The 22,552-nt window shown below is 43.7% G+C and overlaps 1 protein-coding gene across 1 annotated transcript in view; it reads left to right on the top strand.

The window, feature by feature from the left end:
* Positions 1-9,935: 9,935 nt before the first annotated feature.
* The window catches only part of LOC103082753 (probable asparagine--tRNA ligase, mitochondrial), a 39,655-nt gene continuing 27,038 nt past the window's right edge, over positions 9,936-22,552 (top strand). The window contains exon 1 of the mRNA XM_007454427.1: positions 9,936-10,448. Coding sequence (XP_007454489.1) covers positions 9,936-10,448 — 513 coding nt within the window. The remainder of the gene's footprint in view (positions 10,449-22,552) is intronic.

The raw sequence follows: 22,552 nt of genomic DNA, 5'->3' as shown, positions 1-22,552 counted from the left end.
GTCCGCCTGCTGATGCAGGGGACACGGGTTCGTGCCCTGGTCCGGGAAGATCCCACATGCCGCGGAGCGGCTGGGCCCGTGAGCCATGGCCGCTGAGCCTGCGCATCTGGAGTCTGTGCTCCACAATGGGAGAGGCCACAGCAGTGAGAGGCCCGCGTACCGCAAAAAAAAAAAAAAAAAGAAGAAAAAGAAAAAAGGGGAGAAAACTCAAATCAATAGAATTAGAAATGGAAAAGGAGAAGTAACAACTGACACTTCAGAAATACAAAGGATCATGAGAGATTACTACAAGCAGCTATATGCCAATAAAATGGACAACCTGAAAGAAACGGACAAGTTCTTAAAAAGTACAACCTTCCGAGACTGAACCGGGAAGAAATAGAAAATATAGATAGACCAATCACAAGCACTGAAATTGAGACTGTGATGAAAAATCTTCCAACAAACAAAAGCCCAGGACCACATGGCTTCACAGGCGAATCTATCAAACATTTAGAGAAGAGATAACACCTATCCTTCTCAAACTCTTCCAAAATATAGCAGAGAGAGGAACACTCCCAAACCCATTCTATGAGGCCACCATCACCCTGATACCAAAACCAGACAAAGATGTCACAAAGAAAGAAAACTACAGGCCAATGTCACTAATGAACACAGATGCAAAAACCTCAACAAAATACTAGCAAACAGAATCCAACAGCACATTAAAAGCATCATACACCATGATCACTGGGGTTTATCCCAGGAATGCAAGGATTCTTCAATATACGCAAATCAATCAATGTGATACACCATACTAAAAAATTGAAGGAGAAAAACCATATGATCATCTCAATAGATGCAGAAAAAGCTTTTGACAAAACTCAACACCCATTTATGATAAAAACCCTCCAGAAAGTAGGCATAGAGTGAACTTACCTCAATATAATAAAGGCCATATATGAGAAATCCACAGCCAACATCATTCTCAGTGGTGAAAAGTGAAACCATTTCCTCTAAGATCAGGAACAAGACAAGTTTGCCCATTCTCACGACTATTATTCAACATAGTTTTGGCAGTTTTATCCACAGCAATCAGAGAAGAAAAAGAAATAAAAGGAATCCAAATTGGAAAAGAAGAAGTAAAGCTGTTACTGTTTGCAGATGACATGACACTATCCATACAGAATCCTAAAGATGCTACCAGAAAACTACTAGAGCTAATCAATGAATTTGGTAAAGTAGCAGGATACAAAATTAATGCCCAGAAATCTCTTGCATTCCTATACAGTAATGATGAAAAATCTGAAAGAGAAATTAAGGAAACACTCCCATTTACCACTGCAACAAAAAGGGTAAAAGAACTAGGAACCTACCAAGGGAGACAAAGACCTGTATGTAGAAAACTATAAGACACTGATGAAAGAAATTAAAGATGATACAAACAGATGGAGAGATATACCATGTTCTTGGATTGGAAGAATCAACATTGTGAAAATGACTATACTACCCAAAACAATCTATAGATTCAACACAATCCCTATCAAACTACCAATGGTATTTTTCACAGAGCTAGAACAATTTGTATGGAAACACAAAAGATCCCGAATAGCCAAAGCAATGTTGAGAAAGAAAAATGGAGCTGGAGGAATCAGGTGCCCTGACTTCAGACTATACTACAAAGCTACAGTAATCAAGACAGTATGGTACTGGCACAAAAACAGAAATATAGATCAATGGAACAGGATAGAAAGCCCAGAGTTAAACCCATGCACATATGGTCACCTTATCTTTGATAAAGGAGGTAAGAATATGCAGTGGAGCAAAGACAGCCTCTTCAATAAGTGGTTCTGGGAAAACTGGACAGCTACATGTAAAAGAATGAAATTAGAACACTCCCTAACACCATACACAAAAATAAACTGAAAATGGGTTAAAGACCTAAATGTAAGGCCAGACACTATCAAACTCTTAGAGGAAAACATAGGCAGAACACTCTATGACATAAATCACAGCAAGATCCTTTTTCATCCACCTCCTAGAGAAATGGAAATAAAAACAAAAATAAACAAATGGGACCTAATGAAACTTAAAAGCTTTTGCACAGCAAAGGAAACCATAAACAAGATGAAAAGACAACCCGCAGAATGGGAGAAAATATTTGCAAATGAAGCAACTGACAAAGGATTAATCTCCAAAATTTACAAGCAGCTCATGCAGCTCAATATCAAAAAAACAAACAACCCAATCCAAAAATGGGCAAAAGACCTAAATAGACATTTCTGCAAAGAAGATATACAGATTGCCAACAAACAGATGAAAGGATGCTCAACATCACTAATCATTAGAGAAATGCAGATCAGAACTACAATGAGGTGTCACCTCACACCAGTCAGAATGGCCATCATTAAAAAATCTACAATAAATGCTGGAGAGGGTGTGGAGGAAAGGGAACCCTCTTGAATTGTTGGTGGGAATGTAAATTGATACAGTCACTATGGAGAACTGTGTGGAGGTTCCTTTAAAACCTAAAAATAGAACTACCATATGACCCAGCAATCCCACTACTGGGTATATACCCTGAGAAAACCATAATTCAAAAAGAGTCATGTACGACAATGTTCACTGCAGCTCTATTTACAATAGCCAGGACATGGAAGCAACCTAAGTGTCCATCGACAGATAAATTGATAAAGAAGATGTGGCACAGATATACAATGGAATATTACTCAGCCATATAAGGAAATGAAATTGAGTTATTTGTAGTAAGGTGGATGGACCTAGTCTGTCATACAGAGTGAAGTAAGTCAGAAAGAAAAAAAAAATACCGTATGCTAACACATATATATGGAATCTAAAAAAAAAAAAATGGTCATGAAGAACTTAGGGACATAACAGGAATAAAGACACAGATGTAGAGCTTGGACTTGAGGACACAGGGAGGGGGAAGGGTAAGCTGGGATGAAGTGAGAGAGTGGCATGGACATATGTACGCTACCAAATATAAAATAGTAAGCTAGTGGGAAGCAGCCACATAGCACAGGGAGATCATCTCAGTGCTTTGTGACCACCTAGAGGGGTGGAATGGGAAGGGTGGGAGGGAGTCGCAAGAGGGAAGAGATATGGGGATATATGTATATGTATAGCTGATTCACTTTGTTATAAAGCAGAAACTAACACACTATTGTAAAGCAATTATACTCCAATAAAGATGTTAAAAAAAGAATAGAATAGAATAGAATAGAATAGAATAGAATAGAATAGAATAGAATAGAAAATATCGGTATGTCTTGTGCATAGTACAAATATTCTCTTGGACAACTTTTGTTTGAGGTGTGTGTACGTACGTGTGTGTGTTGTGGGTTGTCCCTGTAAAATTCTAAGGGATGTAGTTAACATTTTTAAAAATACTTCTTTTAAGAAAGTATTCTCTAACACTTTATAGCGAGATATACAGCTATTTCTTTGGAATAAATGGCCTTTTCTACTAATTCCTTTGCCTGGGTGCTCGCCTATTTCAACGATGTCATTCATTCCAGGCAAAAGAGCAGGAGAACAGAGGAGTCAGGGGATGTGGGGGAGGGGGGTGCTGGGGGTAGGGGAGGGGCTGCTCACGGCAGCCATTCTCCAGAAAAACCATCCAGGACCAGCCCTAACCATAGCCTCCAAGTTTCCAGTGGGACATGTTGCACTGGCCACATGACTGATGGCTGAAGAAAATATTAGAGGCATCAGCTTGAATTCAAGGAGGATTAAAAGCTGGAGTCAGTGTCTCCTAGGACAGAGCTCACCCAAGGAAGCCAATTAAACAAGCAGATGTTTCTTTAAAGGTTGTCTGCAAAATGTGCAAACTGACAAAATGTTTACAGAATCCCTAGTACTCCACCAGCTAGGTTTACCTTTAACAAATCGTTCCAGTGACTCTACAATTAGCACAGTCCTGGGGTTATCTTTCTTACGTGGCTGCAGATGAAAGAAAACCAATAACTGAGTCCAATTAATTCAAGCTGCCATTCTCCCCCGCATGAAAACTGAAAGAGATCTTTGCAGCAACTGTCCAAAGTGATTATTTCATTCGAGACTCTCTTTAATAAAACTCAACTACATAGGCAGCCAACTTAACCTGGCTGTTCAGGGCTCTCTGCCTGGCTCCCATCAAATCACTGTTTCTGAAATTCATTCACTTAGGAAAACTCAATCCATGCCAGGCATCCTCTGGGTACACTAACATGCTTTAGAACCAGATAGTTGAATGTCTCTAAGGAAATTAATGAAGAAACCTGTGAGAAATCCCTAGCAGAGAGCTCAAGGGATGGCCTTGTGACTGAAGGGCCAACCACTTGGGTGCCGGCAAACCTCGCTGCCTTATGGGAGCATCCTGTCTTTAATAATTCACCTTAACAATGTCTGGAACCTGCATCTCACATAAATGCTGGGAAAACCAGCATTTTCCTGCTCCCAATATTTCTGGGGAATCTTGGAGGAGTAGGTTTTCCCAGTTCCCTCTTATTCCAGGATCTTTTTTCATGCTGAATTCTCACCTTCTCTGTTCTTCTCTGTCTCTTCTCGCCGTCTTGCTTACAATGTGGTTATCAACCTTTGACCTCTGGTTCTCCACAGCACACAGGATGCCATGTACGGCAGGCATGCTACACCAAAGGTGTAGAGAAGTTACACTGCCACACAGCCAGGAAGATGACTTACAAGGCAACTTTAGAGGTCTTTATCCTTAAACAGTCCCCACTGGAGCTCACCTCTGAGACCTTCTCACGGGTCCTCTCTCCTCTCCATTCCCCTGGCTGCTGCCCTGTTTCCTCACACACACACACACACACACACACACACACACACACACACACACACCTTTCTTTTGTAGATTGTCCTGGGAATCTCAAAATCCCACTTCTTTATTATATAAATCAAATCAACTCCTGTTTCCTCCCTCACGGGTGCTCAAAAGACACAAGACCCATTACAATGCTTTGCAAAAGTACCTCCACACATTACGTATAAAAGCCTGCAAACATGTTGAAATTTACACCTTAATTTTTTTTTAATCGGTTAAATTCTTGGGTAAGGCATCCTTACCTTGGTCTGAAATATGTAATCTTTAAATGCAGAAAGAGTACCAATTTTGTAAAAATTGTTTCTAATAGGATAGTTCCTCTTCTCACTATTATGGATACTTAATGAACTTTCTTGACTCAGAAACTGATTTTTAAAACGTGCGATGGTTAGAGTTTGTACAAACCATGTTGAAGGAATTTTCTGTGCAAGGAGCTATGTGCTCAGACTTCCAAGACTCTTCAATGCATCATTTTTTTTGCTATTGTTGTTGTTACAGACCAGCCAGGGCATTGTCAGCCCAGCCTAACCTCCAGCAGGAAGTTCAGTGCGAAGCCAATGGGTAACTTCCCCTTGGCTAAAGAAAAACTCCGTAACTCAACAGCTTCGGCTGAGTCTACGAGCTTTTAGCTAAATTAGTTGGGTGTACATTTCAACGTTTGGCTGGACTGTTTGCTTCAAGGCAAAAAGTAAGAACTGGACAGGACGATGTACACAGGCACACATAACCTAAGCAGAATTCCAGGATAGATACTCCAGTTTCTCTGCTTCTATTCTTGATTTGTCCTCACTAGATATTTTAGAGGAAGCATTAGGAGACTTGGTTCAGAGTTTATTCTGTTTAATTACATGTGGTCCATAAGGATAGAACCCAACAGTTAATAGTTTCTTCACAATAGTTGTGTTAGGATAAAATGGCATTAAGATTCCTAAAGGCAGTAACGTAGGTTCCGTATTGGAAATCTTATTCCTGAAAAATAATTGTTTTAAAAGTCCATACTCTAAATCTGTGGTGGACTATATATCTGTTTTTTATTATATTTTTATAATTTTACCATTTCTTAGTTTCTAGTGTGAACTGACTGATGTCCAAATAAGGTCTCATCTCTTTTTAATATTCAAGTAATCACTTGCAGTTAACAGAACACCAGTTTCTCTTGTTCTCTCCTCTTACCTCCTTGCCACCTCCAGCTAAATGGTCCGAGAACCTCAGAGACTGAGTCCAAAGGAGCCAGTCTTTCCCTCTCCATTCTGAATTTTACTCTCAACCAAGGATGCTCCACATTTGGGTTCTCTGGTTGAAGCTTTTATGTTTGTGCTCTGGCATTGTTCTCAACTCTGCCTTTCTAATAGGCTGGCAGAGTTAAGAGTGACTCCCAGACTCAAATATACACTGACCCTCCCCCTTTCCTTCCTGTGCATTCTCTTCAAGGGTCTTTGGGATCCTTTCTGCCATAGACTTTAGTTGAGACCATCTCAGTCCATCAGAAAGATTCTAATCAGAAAGGAAAGGCTGAGTCTTGATTTTTTTTCTCCTAGGAAATTCCTTTAACGTACATTTCCCGTCCTCCTCGCAAATCACCAGATCTACTAATTAAGGAGTATTGGGAAAAGCATCTTTGCTTGGCCACAAAAAATCCACTTACACCTACCCCTCTACCCCAGGCCTATGAGCACTCACATTTACATACCTGAGGACTGTCCACCTGACTTTCCCCTGCAAATTAAGATATGCTCCGAAGTGACAGACTCAAGAAATAATAAGCAAGTTCTCTTGCTGAACAAACCAGTAGTAATAAAAAGTTACAAGTTAAATTCCTTCTCATCGGACTATGTTTTAAAAAATGTATATTTGTGGGCTTCCCTGGTGATGCAGTGGTTAAGAATCCGCCTGCCAATGCAGGGGACATGGGTTCGAGCCCTGGTCCAGGAAGATCCCACATGCGGCAGAGCAACTAAGCCCGTGTACCACAACTACAGAGCCTGCGCTCTAGAGCCCATGCGCCACAACTACTGAGCCTGTGCACCTAGAGCCCATGCTCCTCAACAAGATAAGCCACGGCGATGAGAAGCCCCCGCATCACAACGAAGAGTAGCCCCTGCTCGCCGCAACTAGAGAAAGCCTGCGCGCAGCAACGAAGACCCAACGCAGCCAAAACTAAACAAATAAATTTATAAAAAACAAAACAAAAAAACATATTTGTAAATACATTTCCCCATTAAAGTCTTTATTGTTGTTCTTCCTATAGGACCAACTATAGCTCACATGAAAGCTTTGGGGGAGAAATTCTTAATAAAATAAATTTGGCGTTCAAATACAAATGTTAACATGCGTGAGATATAATGCATGTGTCTGACACTTAATAAAACTCTGCAAATTTTGTAAATTGCCTCCCCAATCTATTCTTCTAGTAGCAGTTTTCTGTTTTTTATTGCCCAGTGCCCTTTACCCTTTCTTCTGGTAATAAGGCTTCATTCTTTTGGGAACTCTGTTTTTCCCCACACTCATCCCAGACACAGGGAGGGGTGGTAGGACCGAGGTTGGGCCAGCCATGGTACTCTACCTGCCCCGCGCCTCTGTGATTTTTCTGGGGGTGAAGAAAGATGGATGCTGAGCCCATCAGGACCTACACCAAGATTCCTCTAAATGGAGTTGGGGAAGATGACCCCTTTTCACTAAATAGGCAAAGTTGAAAAGATGTCAGCAAAGAACTGCCAGCAAATTTGGTCCTAGACCCTCAGAGAAAACTAGCACTCTGGAGGAGAGAATGGAACCCACATCCCAGAAAGGCAAAGGTGAGAGGAGGAGAGAAAGTCTCGAGGGCAAGGAGTCTCTAGTGCCACCCATCTGTGATTCACCCCTGCCCTCTTTGGCCGAAGCTAGTTTCAGTCGGGTCTGTGTTGCTTGCAATCAAAAGAGTTTTTTTGTTTTTGTTTTTTTTAATTAATTAATTTATTTATTTTTGCCTGTGTTGGGTCTTCGTTTATGTGCGAGGGCTTTCTCCAGTTGCAGCAAGTGGGGGCCACTCTTCATCGCGGTGCGCGGGCCTCTCACTGTCGCGGCCTCTCTTGTTGCAGAGCACAAGCTCCAGATGCGCAGGCTCAGTAGCTGTGGCTCACGGGCCTAGCTGCTCCGCGGTATGTGGGATCTTCCCAGACCAGGGCTCGAACCCGTGTCCCCTGCATCGGCAGGCGGACTCTCAACCACTGCGCCACCAGGGAAGCCCCAAAAGAGTTTTGACTAATGCAAAAGTTGCTCCCAACCACTGAGGTCCCCAGACCTAATCCCAAGGCCAGCATGGTCAGATGTTCTTTTGCTTCTACGAGCCGTACCAAGTGTCGGTCATTCTGACAGATCCCAGTTTCAGTTTAAGCTTGTTCAAGCTGGATTTCTGAACCTTGCATTTGACTTTTCTGGATCCATTTCCTCTTTCCTCAATATCTCCATGAGTCAGGCCCCCTTAGGAGAAAAAATTGTTTCTGTGCCTCTTCTAGAGACCTACGACCCATTTGGTTCTACGAATATGGTCAAAAAGAGAAAAAGAAACACCTCTCTTTCAGGTCAGCTCCATGTGGGCAGGAGTAGTCTCCCAGAAGTTTCTCCTCAGTGAGGGACTTGTCCTGCACGGGAGTCTTGGCTGGTTAGTTTTGAGAGCTTAAAGGACCCCAACTTCTCCAGGCTGTTTCGACCTTGTAATGGATCCCTGTGCACTCACCTGCTGTTAGGTGTGCTCACTGCCTCACAGTACCCGCCACCTGGACGCCACGTAATGAACGTGTGTAGAATGAATGAGTGCACGATTGAAGGACAAAGGTGTCTTTCACCCTCCAGACTGAGTTGTTCTCTTCCCATGTCCAGGAGCACTGCTTATGTTCCAGTCCTTACTCTTCTGTACAGCGATTCCTTTTCACATATATTTATCCTCCACAAGACAATGAAGAGTCCAGGGCAAATGGCCACACCTAGTTCATCTCCCAGTGGGGCATCTATGGGACACAGTGGAAAACAGCCAGCGTTTAAAAAGTAATTAATTGGATGGTGAATGAATGAACAGAGAGTCTGAATTATGGATTTTTAAAATATGTTTTCATTACTTTTCAAAACCATAACTGCTACCAGTGTTTCCAAGTGAATGCCCTGCTGAGACCAGCTTTTATGGCCCCGTGAGACCCATTTATAAATGCAATCTACTTACACACAACAAAAAAACTTGTGGACCAAAAGCTTTGATCACACGCCCCAGAGATCTTTGTACTTTTCACTTGCTTAACAAGTGCTTTCTGCATAAGCCTACTCTGGGTCAGGCAGATTCAAAAAACCTCCCAATGGAAGAGCCCTGATGGCTGCTATAGATCCCTACAGTGATTTACTTGGAAACGGAGGTTCTGGAAACAGCACTGGACTCGGGGTCGCCTGACAGGAGCAGTGGTTCTTCAGAGCTAGGAAAAGGATCTGTGGCTTGGTTTCGAGATGAATGAAGTGGCAAATCCCATAAAAGTTTCGTCCTGAAATTATCTAGAGCCTTCCTCAACCTCCATAGAATGTTACGTGCTTCTTGTGCCCAGAATCATCATCTCGTGCCCTTATGCCTGGAGTTATCCCTTTCTTGGAAACCATTTAAATCAGCCTCCTAGTTACTTATCTTGAGATCGGGCAGAAAGGAATGAAGGAAATTCTGACCTATTTTACTGTTGGTGACCTTAATTCACAGCAATGAGCCACCTACTCGCTCTAAAATGGATCTAAAATATTAGGTTTTATTTCACTGTGTCGCGCCTGACACGTTCTCACTCTGATCAGAGCAGCAGCGACTCCAGAAACCAGGCTAATGGCGCCCTCTGGTGTTCACACAGCGACGTGAGCCTTTTAGATCCTGAATGCCCTGGGCAGGGGGAGGGAATACTATTTAATGCCGCCAGGAGAGGAACAGTCTTCGATACACCTTGTCTTGTTCTTGTCTGAAACGGGGCGGGTCCAACACTGCTGCCCTGGAAACTTCGCCTGGTAGCTCAGTATCATCCTGGGGATTTGCTGGCCGTAAGGTCAAACCAGTCTCCTGTTATGATTAAAAATATAGAATGTCACTCCCTCCCCCGCGTTGGAGAGAACAATGCCCCCAAGGACCCACAATCAGCATGTCCCTCATATCCCCGCTGAGACGAGGCTGAAGAGAATGTGTAGCGTGTACCTCTCTGTTGGGTGTAAAGTGGATAAACACGCAAACATTGGGCCTGGGATGGAGAGGGGTTGGGGAGAGAAGAACCACAGTGAGGTTCAGCGCTGTGTTCTGGGCTCCATGTGCCTGTACGGCGGGGAATCCAGTGCACAGCCTGACCTCCTCCCACTCGGAAGTGATTCTACCCATCAAAAGGTACGTGAGCCTTCCACCTTCACCTCAGAGTGGCCCAGCCAGCAGCAAATGCAGCGCGTGAGCCTGGCCCAGGCGGAATGGGTGCTACCAGGGGAACTGCCCACCCCAGAATGGGCCCCAGCATCTGGCAGTTGGCATCTTCATGACAACCACAGGGAGAGCTCACCAGAGGATGGATCCTGCCCGTCCAATTGTTCCGAAAATTGCAGCTACGGGGCTCTCATGGTCCAGAAAATGAGGAAGGAGCCGCAAGTAACACACTGGACTTCTCACCCATGTTGGAGAATGGAGCCCAGAGCAAGTTTTCATTTAGAAAAGTAAGGAAATGAAAGGTTTCTTTCACTTTGTGGCATGGAGCAATTCACATCTGTTATATGTAGTTACTGATTTCCTCCCATCCCCCTTCATTCCACAAAGGCTTTGAGGTAGATGAGAAAAAAAAATAAACTCTAATGAACAGTTATTTATGGGAGTGTCTAATATCTGAACCCTTTTCCTGTTTGAGGAATTCCCTATGGCGTGGGCCTGGGTGGCAGGCAGGGCCGTCTCTCATGCAGACGCCTAGGAGGTCAGATACTCGCTTTGCTCTGCACATGTGACTGGTCTTGTCCAAGTGGATGCTTCCCCTAAGGACTCTACATCTGAGTCCTGAGACCATGGCAGCAGTGTCCTCCCCAGGTTGTCTCTGCGATAAGATTAGGCTGTGGTTTTGACTATCCAGCTTCCATTGGTACCTGCCCTTTTCTAAGCCAATTTTTTTTATCTTCCCAGAGATTAATCATAGTGAAGATGAATATAGAGTGTGAGGTAAAGATGAAGGAAAAGAGAGATGCAAATATGCAGACCATTAAAGCTTATATAGCTTCTATATATGAGTTAAATATTTGGCCCTGAGCTTCCTGGCAGCTAAAGTGAAAAGGCAAGCAACCTGTTACCCAACTTGTGAAGACAAAAATACATACTAGCTCCCCAAAGGAAGTGAATATTTTGCTAAGGGTTGAACTTTGAAAGGAATTTCTCACACTAGAGTTTCTCATAGTTGCTCCTGGGACTGTTATGTACCATCTACCTAATATTAATACAATACCTAATACTGTTCAAACAGCTAATGACTCTTAATGTGGTTTCTCATAGCATCCCTCAGTGAAAGCCTTAGTTTAAGCCGCTGTTTGAAAAGGGCAAGTTTCTAGTTTTTCTGATGGTGTAGCATCTGGAATGTTTAGAAGAATGAAGGAATGGTATGTCTCTTTAGGTGTTTTTCACCAAAGATGGGTTTTCATGAGACTTGAATAGGACAGAGTTTGAAGTTATTGTCTATGATCAAAGCCTAGAGAATTCTGGAATTTTAGAAATAAAACAAAGGAATACTCAAACTGACATCCTTTTCTGGGAATGAAATTAATGATAATAATAATGATACTAATATCATTGAGTTTTAAGTGAAAGTGCAGGTGCTTTTAATACATTATTCATTCATTGAATGTGCCAAGCATGGTGTATACAGCAGTGAACATGTACTTGTGAAACTTACATCCTAGTCAGGGGAAACAGACAATAACCAAGTAAACAAACAAGGAAAGATCATTTCAAGCAGTGATAAGTGTTATGTAAACAATAAACTGAAGCGGTGTGATAAAAGTGTCCAGGGATGGCCATTTTTGATAGGGTGGTCAGAAAAGACCTCTTTGAGGAGAGGGTATTTGCTCTGAGGCCTGAATGAGGAAAATAAACTCGCCACACGAGTCTGGTGGGAGAGCCCTCTGCCAAGGAAACAGCACGTGCAAAGGCCCCGAGGTGAGAAGAAGCTTGGCACGTCTGGGAAACAGAAAGAAAGAATCCTTATAACTGCTCATGACATACTATTGCTGTTGTTGTTATTTTCCAGATGAGAAAAAGCTAGAGAGGTTAAAGAAGTAGCCCCAGACCCTGTAGCTCAAGAGATGGAGCTGGGACCCCAGTTGGGCTTTCCCTGAGGAAACCAGCCCTCTTGCAGGTGGTCGTGCTGTCCTTTGTGGAAGAGAGCAGGGGCACAAAGCCCTTGTATGGCCATGGTGTCCCAATACCCCCTCCCAATACCCCGAGCTTTCCATTAGCCTGGTTTCCTCGCTGTTCTTTGGCGAAATGATCGACTTCTCTTCTCCCTGAGGCTCCATCCCTATGGCTCTTCTCTCTTCAAACCCAGGAAACTGAGAAGGGATCCCACATTTATCTTGCAAAACCATTGAGATGAATGTGATGAGGGGTGTGGGGCGATGTGTGACAGTGAAGGAAATCCAACCTGTCACATCCCTTTCAGGAAAAGAACCTTTAGGGTGAGAGGAGTTCATTATTCCATCCTTCTGCCTCAGAGCAGTAGGGGATTCAAACAGCTTCAGGCGGATAAAGACCTGGTCCTACCGCAAGGAATGGGGGCTAAATATCTCTTCATAGCTGGAACTTGCTGATTGTATAGGGCAGAATCTACAAATGCAAAAAATGGGGCTTCCCTGGTGGCGCAGTGGTTGGGAGTCCGCCTGCCGATGCAGGGGATGCAGGTTCGTGCCCCGGTCCGCGAAGATCCCACATGCCGCGGAGCGGCTGGGCCCGTGAGCCATGGCCGCTAAGCCTGCGCGTCCCGAGCCTGTGGTCCTCAACGGGAGAGGCCACAACAGTGAGAGGCCCGCGTACCGCTAAAAAAAAAAAAAGATTAACAAATAAATACACCCAAAGTAAATTTCAAGTAGAAATGCAACAAAGACAGGCCCATGTTCAAGTAGATTGTCTGAAATGGGGACAATATCCTCCCCTGCATACCTTTACCTTGCCCCCTGGTTTAGTAGCCCCTAACTCAACTGAGGGCTTATGATATGCCAGACATTGCCCCAAATACTTGAATGTTCACGATACATTTTTTTTTAAGTAGGTACAGTTATCTTTTTTTTTTCTCTTGGCCACGCTGCACACCATCAGTTATTATCATTTTACATATTTTAATGAACAAAGTCTTATTTAGCACTTACCGTGTGTCAGGTACCGTTCCAGTACCTTCCACATACTAACTCACTTAATCCTCATTGCCATCCTATGCGGTGGGTATTATTATTAACGCCATCTTATGATGTGGAAACTGAAGCCAAAGGCAGTTAAGATGAGGTTAAGCAACTTGCCTGGGCCACAGAGCTAGCAACTGAGAGAAGCAGGTTCAAGTTCAGGCTGCCTCTAGGGCCTTCCTCGTTAGTCGTTAGTCGGCTTCCGGGGAGTTTTGCATCTCAGAGACTGTGTGCAGGCAGTAGGGTAGGAGGGCTGAGTCCAGAGGGGTCCTTTCTGATGATTCTGCTCTGCGTCCCGTGGCCTGCAGCCACCTGCCACCAGCTCGGGAGCAGGCTGAGGGAGGTGGGAGGCTGACCCCAGCCCTCCCCCCTCCCCTCCCCCTCCCCTCTCCAGTGGAGGAAAACAATAGTTCTTGCCCAAGGTTCTCTCAGGAAAGGAGGCTCTCAGACCCGCCTTGGTCTCTCCGTACCACTCATATTCACCTTGCACTTTGCACATTCACATGTGCTTTTTGTACACTCATTATCCCATCTGATCTTCCCACACCCTATCACCAGTCTCTCTTCCTCAGCCCAACCTCCCTGGAGCCGCGGGAGACGTCTTTCTTCTAGAACCCTCCCACCCGCCATGAATGGCTTCCCCTCACTCTCCCGAGAGAGACCCCCTCCTTGGAGCCCCTGCAGGGCCTGCTCAGGTCTGGCCCCCACTTGCCTCTGCAGGCTTGTCTGCACCCTCTCCCCGCTGGTCCCAGGTCCTCGATGCCTGTCGTCTCCTTTAGTCCCCAAGCACTGCATTCCCTTTTTGTATTTCTGCCTTGCCTCAGGTTACATCTAGAATGCTCTGCCCCGATATCTTTTCTCTCCTCTTTATTGTTTACTCAGTAGTAAATGAGCGACTTCCCTGGTGGCCCGGTGGATAAGACTGTGGGCTCCCAATGCCATGGGCCCAGGTTGATCCCCGGTTGGAGAACTAGATCCTGCTTACGAGCCGCAACTAAGAAGCCCGCCTGCCGCAACTAAAGATCCCGCCTGCCGCAACTAAGACCGAGCGCAGCCAAAATAAATAAATAAATGAATAATTTTTTTAAAACTAGTAAATGATAGGGAATTCCCCGGTAGTCCAGTGGTTGGGACTCTGCTCTTTCACTGCCCAGGGCCCAGGTTCAATCCCTGGCTGGGGAATTAAGATCACACAAGCTGCAGCATGCCCAAAGTGATATAGATATACTCTGCTCTTTCACTGCCCAGGGCCCAGGTTCAATCCCTGGCTGGGGAATTAAGATCACACAAGCTGCAGCATGCCCAAAGTGTATATAGATATATAAAATATATATATAGTAAATGATGTATATATATTATAAATATATATAACATATATATAGTAAATGATGTATATATATATATAAATATATGATATATAGATTAAATATATAAATAGTAAATGATGAAGACTGGCATTTCCTAGGCACCAGGCACCATTCTGACTTGTATCATCTTACTTCTCACCTATGGGATGTATATGATTATCATCCCCATTTTTCAGATAACGTTCCCAGTAGTAAGTGGCAGAGCCTGGATTCAAGCTAGCTCTAAGACACCAGTGTCATAGCTCCTAACCCCCATGTCACACAGTCCCCAATGTTGGTTCCAGCATGAAGTTCTCCTCTGTGACAATATCCCTAGCTCCCCCTGCAGAGTTAATACATTTCTTCCACTACTCTCGTAGGCACGTCTAGAAAAGCATTGTCGTGGGGCACAGTCTCCCTCAGTAACTGCTGCTATCCTTGATCCCCAAGCTTCGCTGGAACTTAGCAGGTATTCAATTATGGTGGCTGAGCTCATTTTTCAAATGAGGACCCAGGGCTCAGGAAGGCCATGTTCATTGCCAGGACCACAAACTGCTGGTGCCCAGCATGTGCTCAGGCCCAGGTTTCGGATTCTACACGTAGCTCCTTCCTCCTGTGTCACTGCCTCCCCTACCCAGACCTCTGTGCAGACGTGCATGTGGGAGAAATGGAACTAAATTTGGACAGTTCTTGTCTCAGAAGCATAGAAAGTGGCCATGAGAATTTTTAAAATTCTGATAAACCTTCTTTTCTTACAAAAATATCTTGAATCATCTGTTACTGGTAAAATGACGAGCACCTGCAATTCTATTTTAAAATTCCTCAGCCTATAATATCCTTCCCTATAAGAATGCAAATACCCTAGAGAAAAGAGTAATAGACTTAGCTTTTCTAAGCTAGTCACAGGGGTGAAATTTGGGCTGGGACACAGCTGCCTAACGATCAGGGCGCAGAACAGAGACGGCAGTCCCATGCCGTGGGCCCTGATCAGAGCAAGGGCAGGAATGGCTCCTCAGAGGAAGATACACCTGGAAGGGAGAAAGGCATGTTGGCTTGAGAAGTGGTAACTAAACGGAGGTTGGCAAGGATTCCGGAAGGTCCTGGCATCCATGAACAAGACCCCACGGTGGCTTAAAAGAGATTGGTGGGTTGAGAAACTCACCAGCTTCAGCTAGCTGAGGTATCCAGGGTTTCAAAAGAAAAATAATTGATAATAGATGCATAGACAATTATAATTGTGCACTGCACTCTAGCCCCTGCTTTCCTAAAAAGGAAGGCGCCTTGGTGCATTTTACCAGGATTGCTCCCAAACCCCTTCCACCTCTCTAGCTCCTCTAATCTTCATCCTCTGCCATCCTGGTGTCACAACACCCATTTTGGACTCCTCACCTTGACTGCTGCTCCAGAATCCTGGCCCTGGGGTTTGCTACCCCAGCTCCCCCTCTCCACTCCTCGAGGACATGATTCTGAGTCTCTTTTCTCCAGCTGGACACAACCCAGCATTGAGACATCAGCTCAGCTTTGCAAGATCTGCTCAAGCAGGGCTAGCCCTACTCCCATCACTCACCCCTGGGTAGAGGGGGATCATGTACTGATGAATTATGGCCACGAATCCTGAAGTGGGCTCGACCAACCCTCTTAAATGGAAGGCCGTTAGCTAGATGGGCAACGTGGTGCCGGCTGGTGGTTCAGAACAATCTCAAGTTTCTTTCAAGATCATGAAGGAATAAAATAACATAAGAATAAAACCACAACCATAACCATAATAACCATAAAACAACAATATTCAGCTGTTTTGTGTTGACTGGTTGAATATAAGGGAGTCTGAAATTGTAGTGATTGCATTTACACACACACAGTCATGCATGCGTACACACACGTGCACACACACCAGCCTTTTGAGATTCCATAGCAATCTCTAAGATACCATGCTTTTAAACGTGTGGGTCTGCATGTGGGTGCATTTTCTGCTTCTGAGTTAGCCTTTGACGGCTGGGTGCAGGGAGAGACACCCACAGAGAATATAGGGTTGTTGCTTTCCAGTAAGGAGGTAGCCAGCTACCGTGTTCCCTCTTTAGACACCCAGCAAGGTGCAATAAGCTCATGCCCTCTCAGTCTTGTTGCAGAGGGACTTGGGCACCGGGGAACGAAGCTTTTCTGCTGGTCTTCCTCCACAGAGGCATCGGAGCCTGATCTTAACCGTTGTCACTAGGATTTGCAAGCTGCAAGAGGTGCTTCTAAACTGGGGGTTCTTAACTTGTCTATCCATTAGAATTACTAGGGGGATATATTAAAAATTCCATCCAGGCTGCACTCCAAACCATTAAAATCAGAATCTTTAGTGGTGAAATTCAGGCATTGGTATTTTGAAACTACCCGGGTGATTCCAATATGTAACCAAGGACGAGGACCACTGCTGTAAAGAAAGCTGTGTTTCAGGCGATCACTGTCATTTCTAACATCTTCACCATGCTTATCTCCACGCTCATTTATTTAACTTCTTGCCACATCTTCTCCCAAGGCTACAAATTTTGACAACACACAAAAATCACTTGACTGGAAATAAGGCATTTAGGGATTTTTTAGATTCCATCATTAACTAGTTGTGTGATCTTAACTAACACCACAGTTACTAATATTATGGATGCTGATAACAGCTTACATTGATTGCACCCTTACCACATGCCAGAAGCTATGCTAAGAGCTTTACATGCTTTATTTCACTTAATCCTCACAACCACTCAGAAAAGTAAATATTAGTTTACAGAAGAAGAAACTGAGGTTCAGAGAGGTCAAGCCAATTGCCCAAGATGATAGAATAAGTAGCAGAACCACGATTCAAATTCAAGTTGTCATACCATGAGAAGCTCATGTCCTTAACCGCCTTTCAGTGCCACCTCTCTCAATAACTTTCCCTGATTACAGAGCTGCTGAAGAACACAAGATTCCCTTCCACATCTGCCCAACGTCAAAGCTCAGCCTTTTACTAGGATGCTGTACTACTCGTGTCAATGACACAAAAGTTAAGTCAGGTTGGTGTCTCTCCTCCTGACCTACTCACTTTCCTGAAAGAAATATAGATGACAAGGAAAAACACTTTCATAGCTAGAGGGATTTAAATGGTCTAATCCAGTGAAAAGGGTCTCTGCACTGAACTATAATTCAGGGGACAAGCAAGTGAATCCCAATCTAAATGTTCAGGGATTTCCGTATGTAAGAAGAAAAACATACTTCATAGGTAAGATTTAAGACCAGAAACGGTAGATCTGCAGGCTGGTAAATTTTTCTCACACTATATTCCATATGGCAATAGTAAACCAAGTCTCTGATTTCTTTCATTTCTTTGGAGACTATAAAAAAGTATACATTTGCAAGAATCAATATGTGTTTCGTTTTCTGCCATTTCACATAATAGACAAACACAACCCTCTGTCCCGCAATAGAAATTTATTGTGTTTTCAGATCGCCCCAGAAATATGTACATAGCAATGTCTAAACTCATCAGGCAGTTTAATTTCAAAGCGTTCTGGTGTCCTGGGCCAGAATCTCATGGGAATGTATATTCAGATAGTTCCTGGGAAGCTTCGAGGACATCTAAGGCAAGGTCTGAAATTGATTAGAGCAATATACTCCAGGAGAAATGTTTTGCATGGCCTTCCTGGAGGAGACTGTCATCACTCTTGGGTGAGACCTGGGAGGTCACAGTAATTCACACCTGACAACAGGACCTAGTAAGTAGGACTGGGCAAGGGGCCCATGGTCATCCCAGTGGTATGTGTCTAAGTGATGGGTGTCTCTCCCTTTGAAACCAGGTGAAGAAAGCACCTTCAAAGGTTGTATGCCCAGGACACTTCCTTACAGACTTATTCTAAGCAGGGCAGAGAGAGGAGGAAGGGTTAGGAGGGAGTACACTGGAATTTATTCCCACAGGGCCTGGACCGCATCAGCCATTTGTAATGTGAAAAGTGAATGGGAGGTGGGGAGGGGGAGAAGGAGGGGGGATGTACAAGAGAGAAAAAGAACTACAGAGAGAAAGAGCTGTCTGTTTCCTTCAGGTGCTTTGCCACCACTATCAGGAGGAAAGGTTGCTTAAAATAATGAAAAAGAGGGCTTCCCCGGTGGCGCAGTGGTTGAGAGTCCGCATGCCGATGCAGGGGACACGGGTTCGTGCCCCGGTCCGGGAAGATCCCATGTGTCGCGGAGTTGCTGGGCCCGTGAGCCGTGGCCGCTGAGCCTGCGCGTCCGGAGCCTGTGCTCCGCAACGGGAGAGGCCACAGCAGTGAGAGGCCCGTGTACCGCAAAAAATAATAATAATAATAATGAAAAAGGAACATTCACGCTGTACGTCATTTAAGCCAAAAATCAAAGTGGGCTCCCTTATTCATTCACGTATTCATTGACACATGCTACCAATACTGGGTCCCCACGTCAGAGGTACAGTAGTACACAAAAGCCCGGTCCTATGAAGCTTACAATCTAATGAGGGAGATGGACAGTAAACAAAAAAATAACCAAACAGACACATACTATGATGTCAGGTGGTGATAGGCATCATAAGTTAAAACAAACAAACAAAGAGCAGAGTAAATCATTGAGAGTGGGAGCCAGCAGGGCATGAATTTTGACCAGAGCCCTCTGACCCCAGTGAGAGAGCCCTGCTCTGGCAGAGAGAGCTCTTTAGGCAGAGGGAACCGCGAGGGCCAAGGCCTGGAGGTGGGAATGGCTTAACTCATTGGAAGCAAATCACTGAGTCAGGAACTGATGGACCAGCTCAGGAAAGTGGGGCACTTGGATCTAAAACCCTGGCTGCTGCGAGTTCTTCCTGCGCTGTCAGGGTCATAGTGTTCTTTTATACATTGCTACATATAATGACACTTGGTGTCACAAAAACACAACTGACTTGCAGTTGGGTAGTGCTGACGGAGCTGTGGATGGGCCTCATCAGCATGTGGTAGCTTAACACCACAGATTTACCGTGTATTTATATGCTGCACGTATATTTGTACATGTGCCTTATTTTTGTGTGTGTATTTTCCATGAAATATGTCACTTTTTTTAACATGTTTGGAAATGGTCCCTTTATTTCAATCCAGATGGCTCAGTACAGTACAAATGACAGCAGAAAGATCCATTAGTTCAGACTTAGCTTGTTTTTTTGTTTGTCTTGATACTGGGGGTAAACCATAAAAATAAGTGGTTTTTATCATTTGTATCTTTCCTTCATTGCACTGGAGGGGAATCCCCTGAGCCTTTTAATAATTTGGAAGGAGCTGCCTATCCCCTGCTGAGCTTTGCTCAGAATAATGCCTGGTAAACACAACATAATTTCTGGGAAAGAGCACATTCATAACTCCCTTGTACCCACCATCGTCATTTTTCTTGATGACACAAACAATGGATTTTTCCTGAAAGGACAGCTTCTCTTCCTTCTCTTGTGCGTAATTATAAATCGCCACAACGTTTTCAAGTAAGACCTTGGAGCCCAGGGCAGGTCCCTTTCAGCCTAAGGATCACTATATTTAACCACGGCCACTTCTTCCTGTTTGTAACGTTCTGGGAGAAGAAGTGGAGGGGGCATTACAGATATGTCATATATATATCAGTACACAGCAAACATTTGCACATTTGTGCTGTGTACAAATATACATACAGTATATACAGTGTCTAATGCTGTGTGTATGTTTAAAAAGAACAATGCGTACTTATTATTCAATGCAAAATTAAGGTGACTAAATGTTGAATTTTTTAAAATTAAAAGCCATTAACATTTGCCATAACTACTCTTGCTGAGTGACTTTTAATGTCATTTACTTAAATAAATTGTAATATACAAAATTACCTAGGAAAATCAACTGATATAAATATATAATAGCAGTGTAATCAAATTTTTAAAAATATCATTCAGACTTATTTTTCCAACAAAAGTAAAACAATTGGAAATTAAATTAATTTCTTAAACTTATTTTCAGTGAATTTAACTTTTAATTTTAACTCGATATGCGAAAATAGCTTTAGCTGCTAGATATTCATTTGTCATTGTAGAATGTTTTTCTTTTCAGCACTTGACATAATTACCGGTGGACTAATTTTTGTAAAGTTAAACAATAAACATATTTTCATTTAATTCTCCAAGACAAAGGCTCTGAAGAGCAAACACAAACAATATTCACAAGGCAGCTAGTATTAGCCAACATGAACATGTAGGCCACCTCTCCAAATGCAACTCCAAGATGGTGCAGAAAGACCTCCAGTCATAGCCATCTAATCACCACAGTTCTGTAGCACTGATCTTCCATACATTTTTTGTATTTTCCATGAAGTCAGTGTCAAAAGTGCTGGTACCCAAGAAAACCCAATGAGAGAAGTTAATTAGTAAGGAATAAGATTTTCTCAAATAGAGTTGAGCTTTGGAGGGCCACAAAGAATTGTACTAATATTTTTTGGCCCCCAAGAACCAATTTCAGCCCCGCAGGTGTGCTATTGCCCTGCTAAGAACACGTGTCCTAAATTGTGAGCTCCTCAGTCATAAGGTCTGACTCTTTTTCATCCTTGTGATCCATCCTCAGCACAGAGAATTGCCTAGAGTTGATACTCTTTAAATATTTGATGAGTGAGAGAAGGAGGAAGGCAATGACTAAGTGAATTAGTGAAACAATAAACACTGGTAATCTGAGAGACCGTTGTACACTGAAGTCCTCAGCAGGATGAGGACATTCAGTCCATCACAAGAATGATGAAGGAAAAGAAAGGAAGAGAGGGACTTCTTGGAAGGAGAAGCAGGGTAGGGAAGGGCATAGAGTGGGTTTCAGGTAAGTGAGGATGATAAAGTTCTGTGTTGGAGAGGCAGCGTGGCCTGGGAGAAAAAGCAAGGCAGCTCATAATGAAAGCTCTTTGCTTCATTTCCAGATCTAACATTGACTGGCTTATGATTTTTAGCATTTTACGCAGCATCTCTCTCAGTTTTCCAACTTTAAAAATGGAGTTGATAATACCTATTTCTTATAGAAATGATAAGAATAAGGTATGTCAAAAAGCCCTGTGAGGGCTTCCCTGGTGATGCAGTGGTTAAGAATCCACCTGCCAATGCAGGGGACACGGGTTCGATCCCTGGTCCAGGAAGATCCCACATGCCGCCGAGCAACTAAACCTGTGTGCCACAACTACTGAACCTGCGCTCTAGAGCCCGTGAGCCACAGCTACTGAGCCTGTGTGCCACAACCACTGAAGCCTGCGTGCCTAGAGCCCGTGCTCTGCAATAAGAGAAGCCACCGCAATGAGAAGCCCGCGCACCGCAACAAAGAGTAGCCCTCGCTCGCCACAACTAGAGAAAGCCCGTGCGCAGCAACAAAGACCCAAAGCAGCCATAAATTAATTAATTCATTCGTTTTAAAAATTTAAAAATTAAATTAAAAAATAAGTTATAAAATTTTTAAAAAGCTCTGTGAAGTAAAAATAATAATAGAAATATAATTATTGGGCCTGACGGGTGGAGAGATAGGGTGGGGCCAGACTATGACAAGCCTCAAATGCCACGTGGAGGTGTGGAATGGATACAGGGGCAGCACCACTGTTATAGGTTATTGGAAAGAGAAGGGAGATTGATGTTTATTGAGTAGCTACTATGTGTTAAGCACGTCTCTCTTACCTTACGTAATCTCCACAGCCAATCTATAAAGTAGTTCCTGTTATTGTCATTTGGCAGCTGAGAAAACTGAGGCCCAGGAATGTTAAAGCTGATAGATTTGCTGATGGATTGGATGAGGACTGCCAGGGAAAGGAAGGAATTAAGAATGATTCCTAGTTTTGGGTGGTGGATGTGTTAAGTTAGACATGGCTTGGAGACATTCACATGGAGAAGGAGGAATGTTTAATGTGCAGCTCAAAAGAAAGGTTAGAGTTGGAGCTATCATTCAGGAACCCATCAGTATAAATGCTGTGTTTCTATTTTTTTAGACCATGTTCCTGAGACCACTGAGGGAGT

Source organism: Lipotes vexillifer, unplaced genomic scaffold, assembly GCF_000442215.2.
Source record: "Lipotes vexillifer unplaced genomic scaffold, Lipotes_vexillifer_v1.1 scaffold457, whole genome shotgun sequence".
In the NCBI taxonomy this organism is placed as follows: Eukaryota; Metazoa; Chordata; class Mammalia; order Artiodactyla; family Lipotidae; genus Lipotes; species Lipotes vexillifer.
Note: the sequence above shows the minus strand (reverse complement) of the source record. Positions and strands in the feature narration are given on the sequence as shown.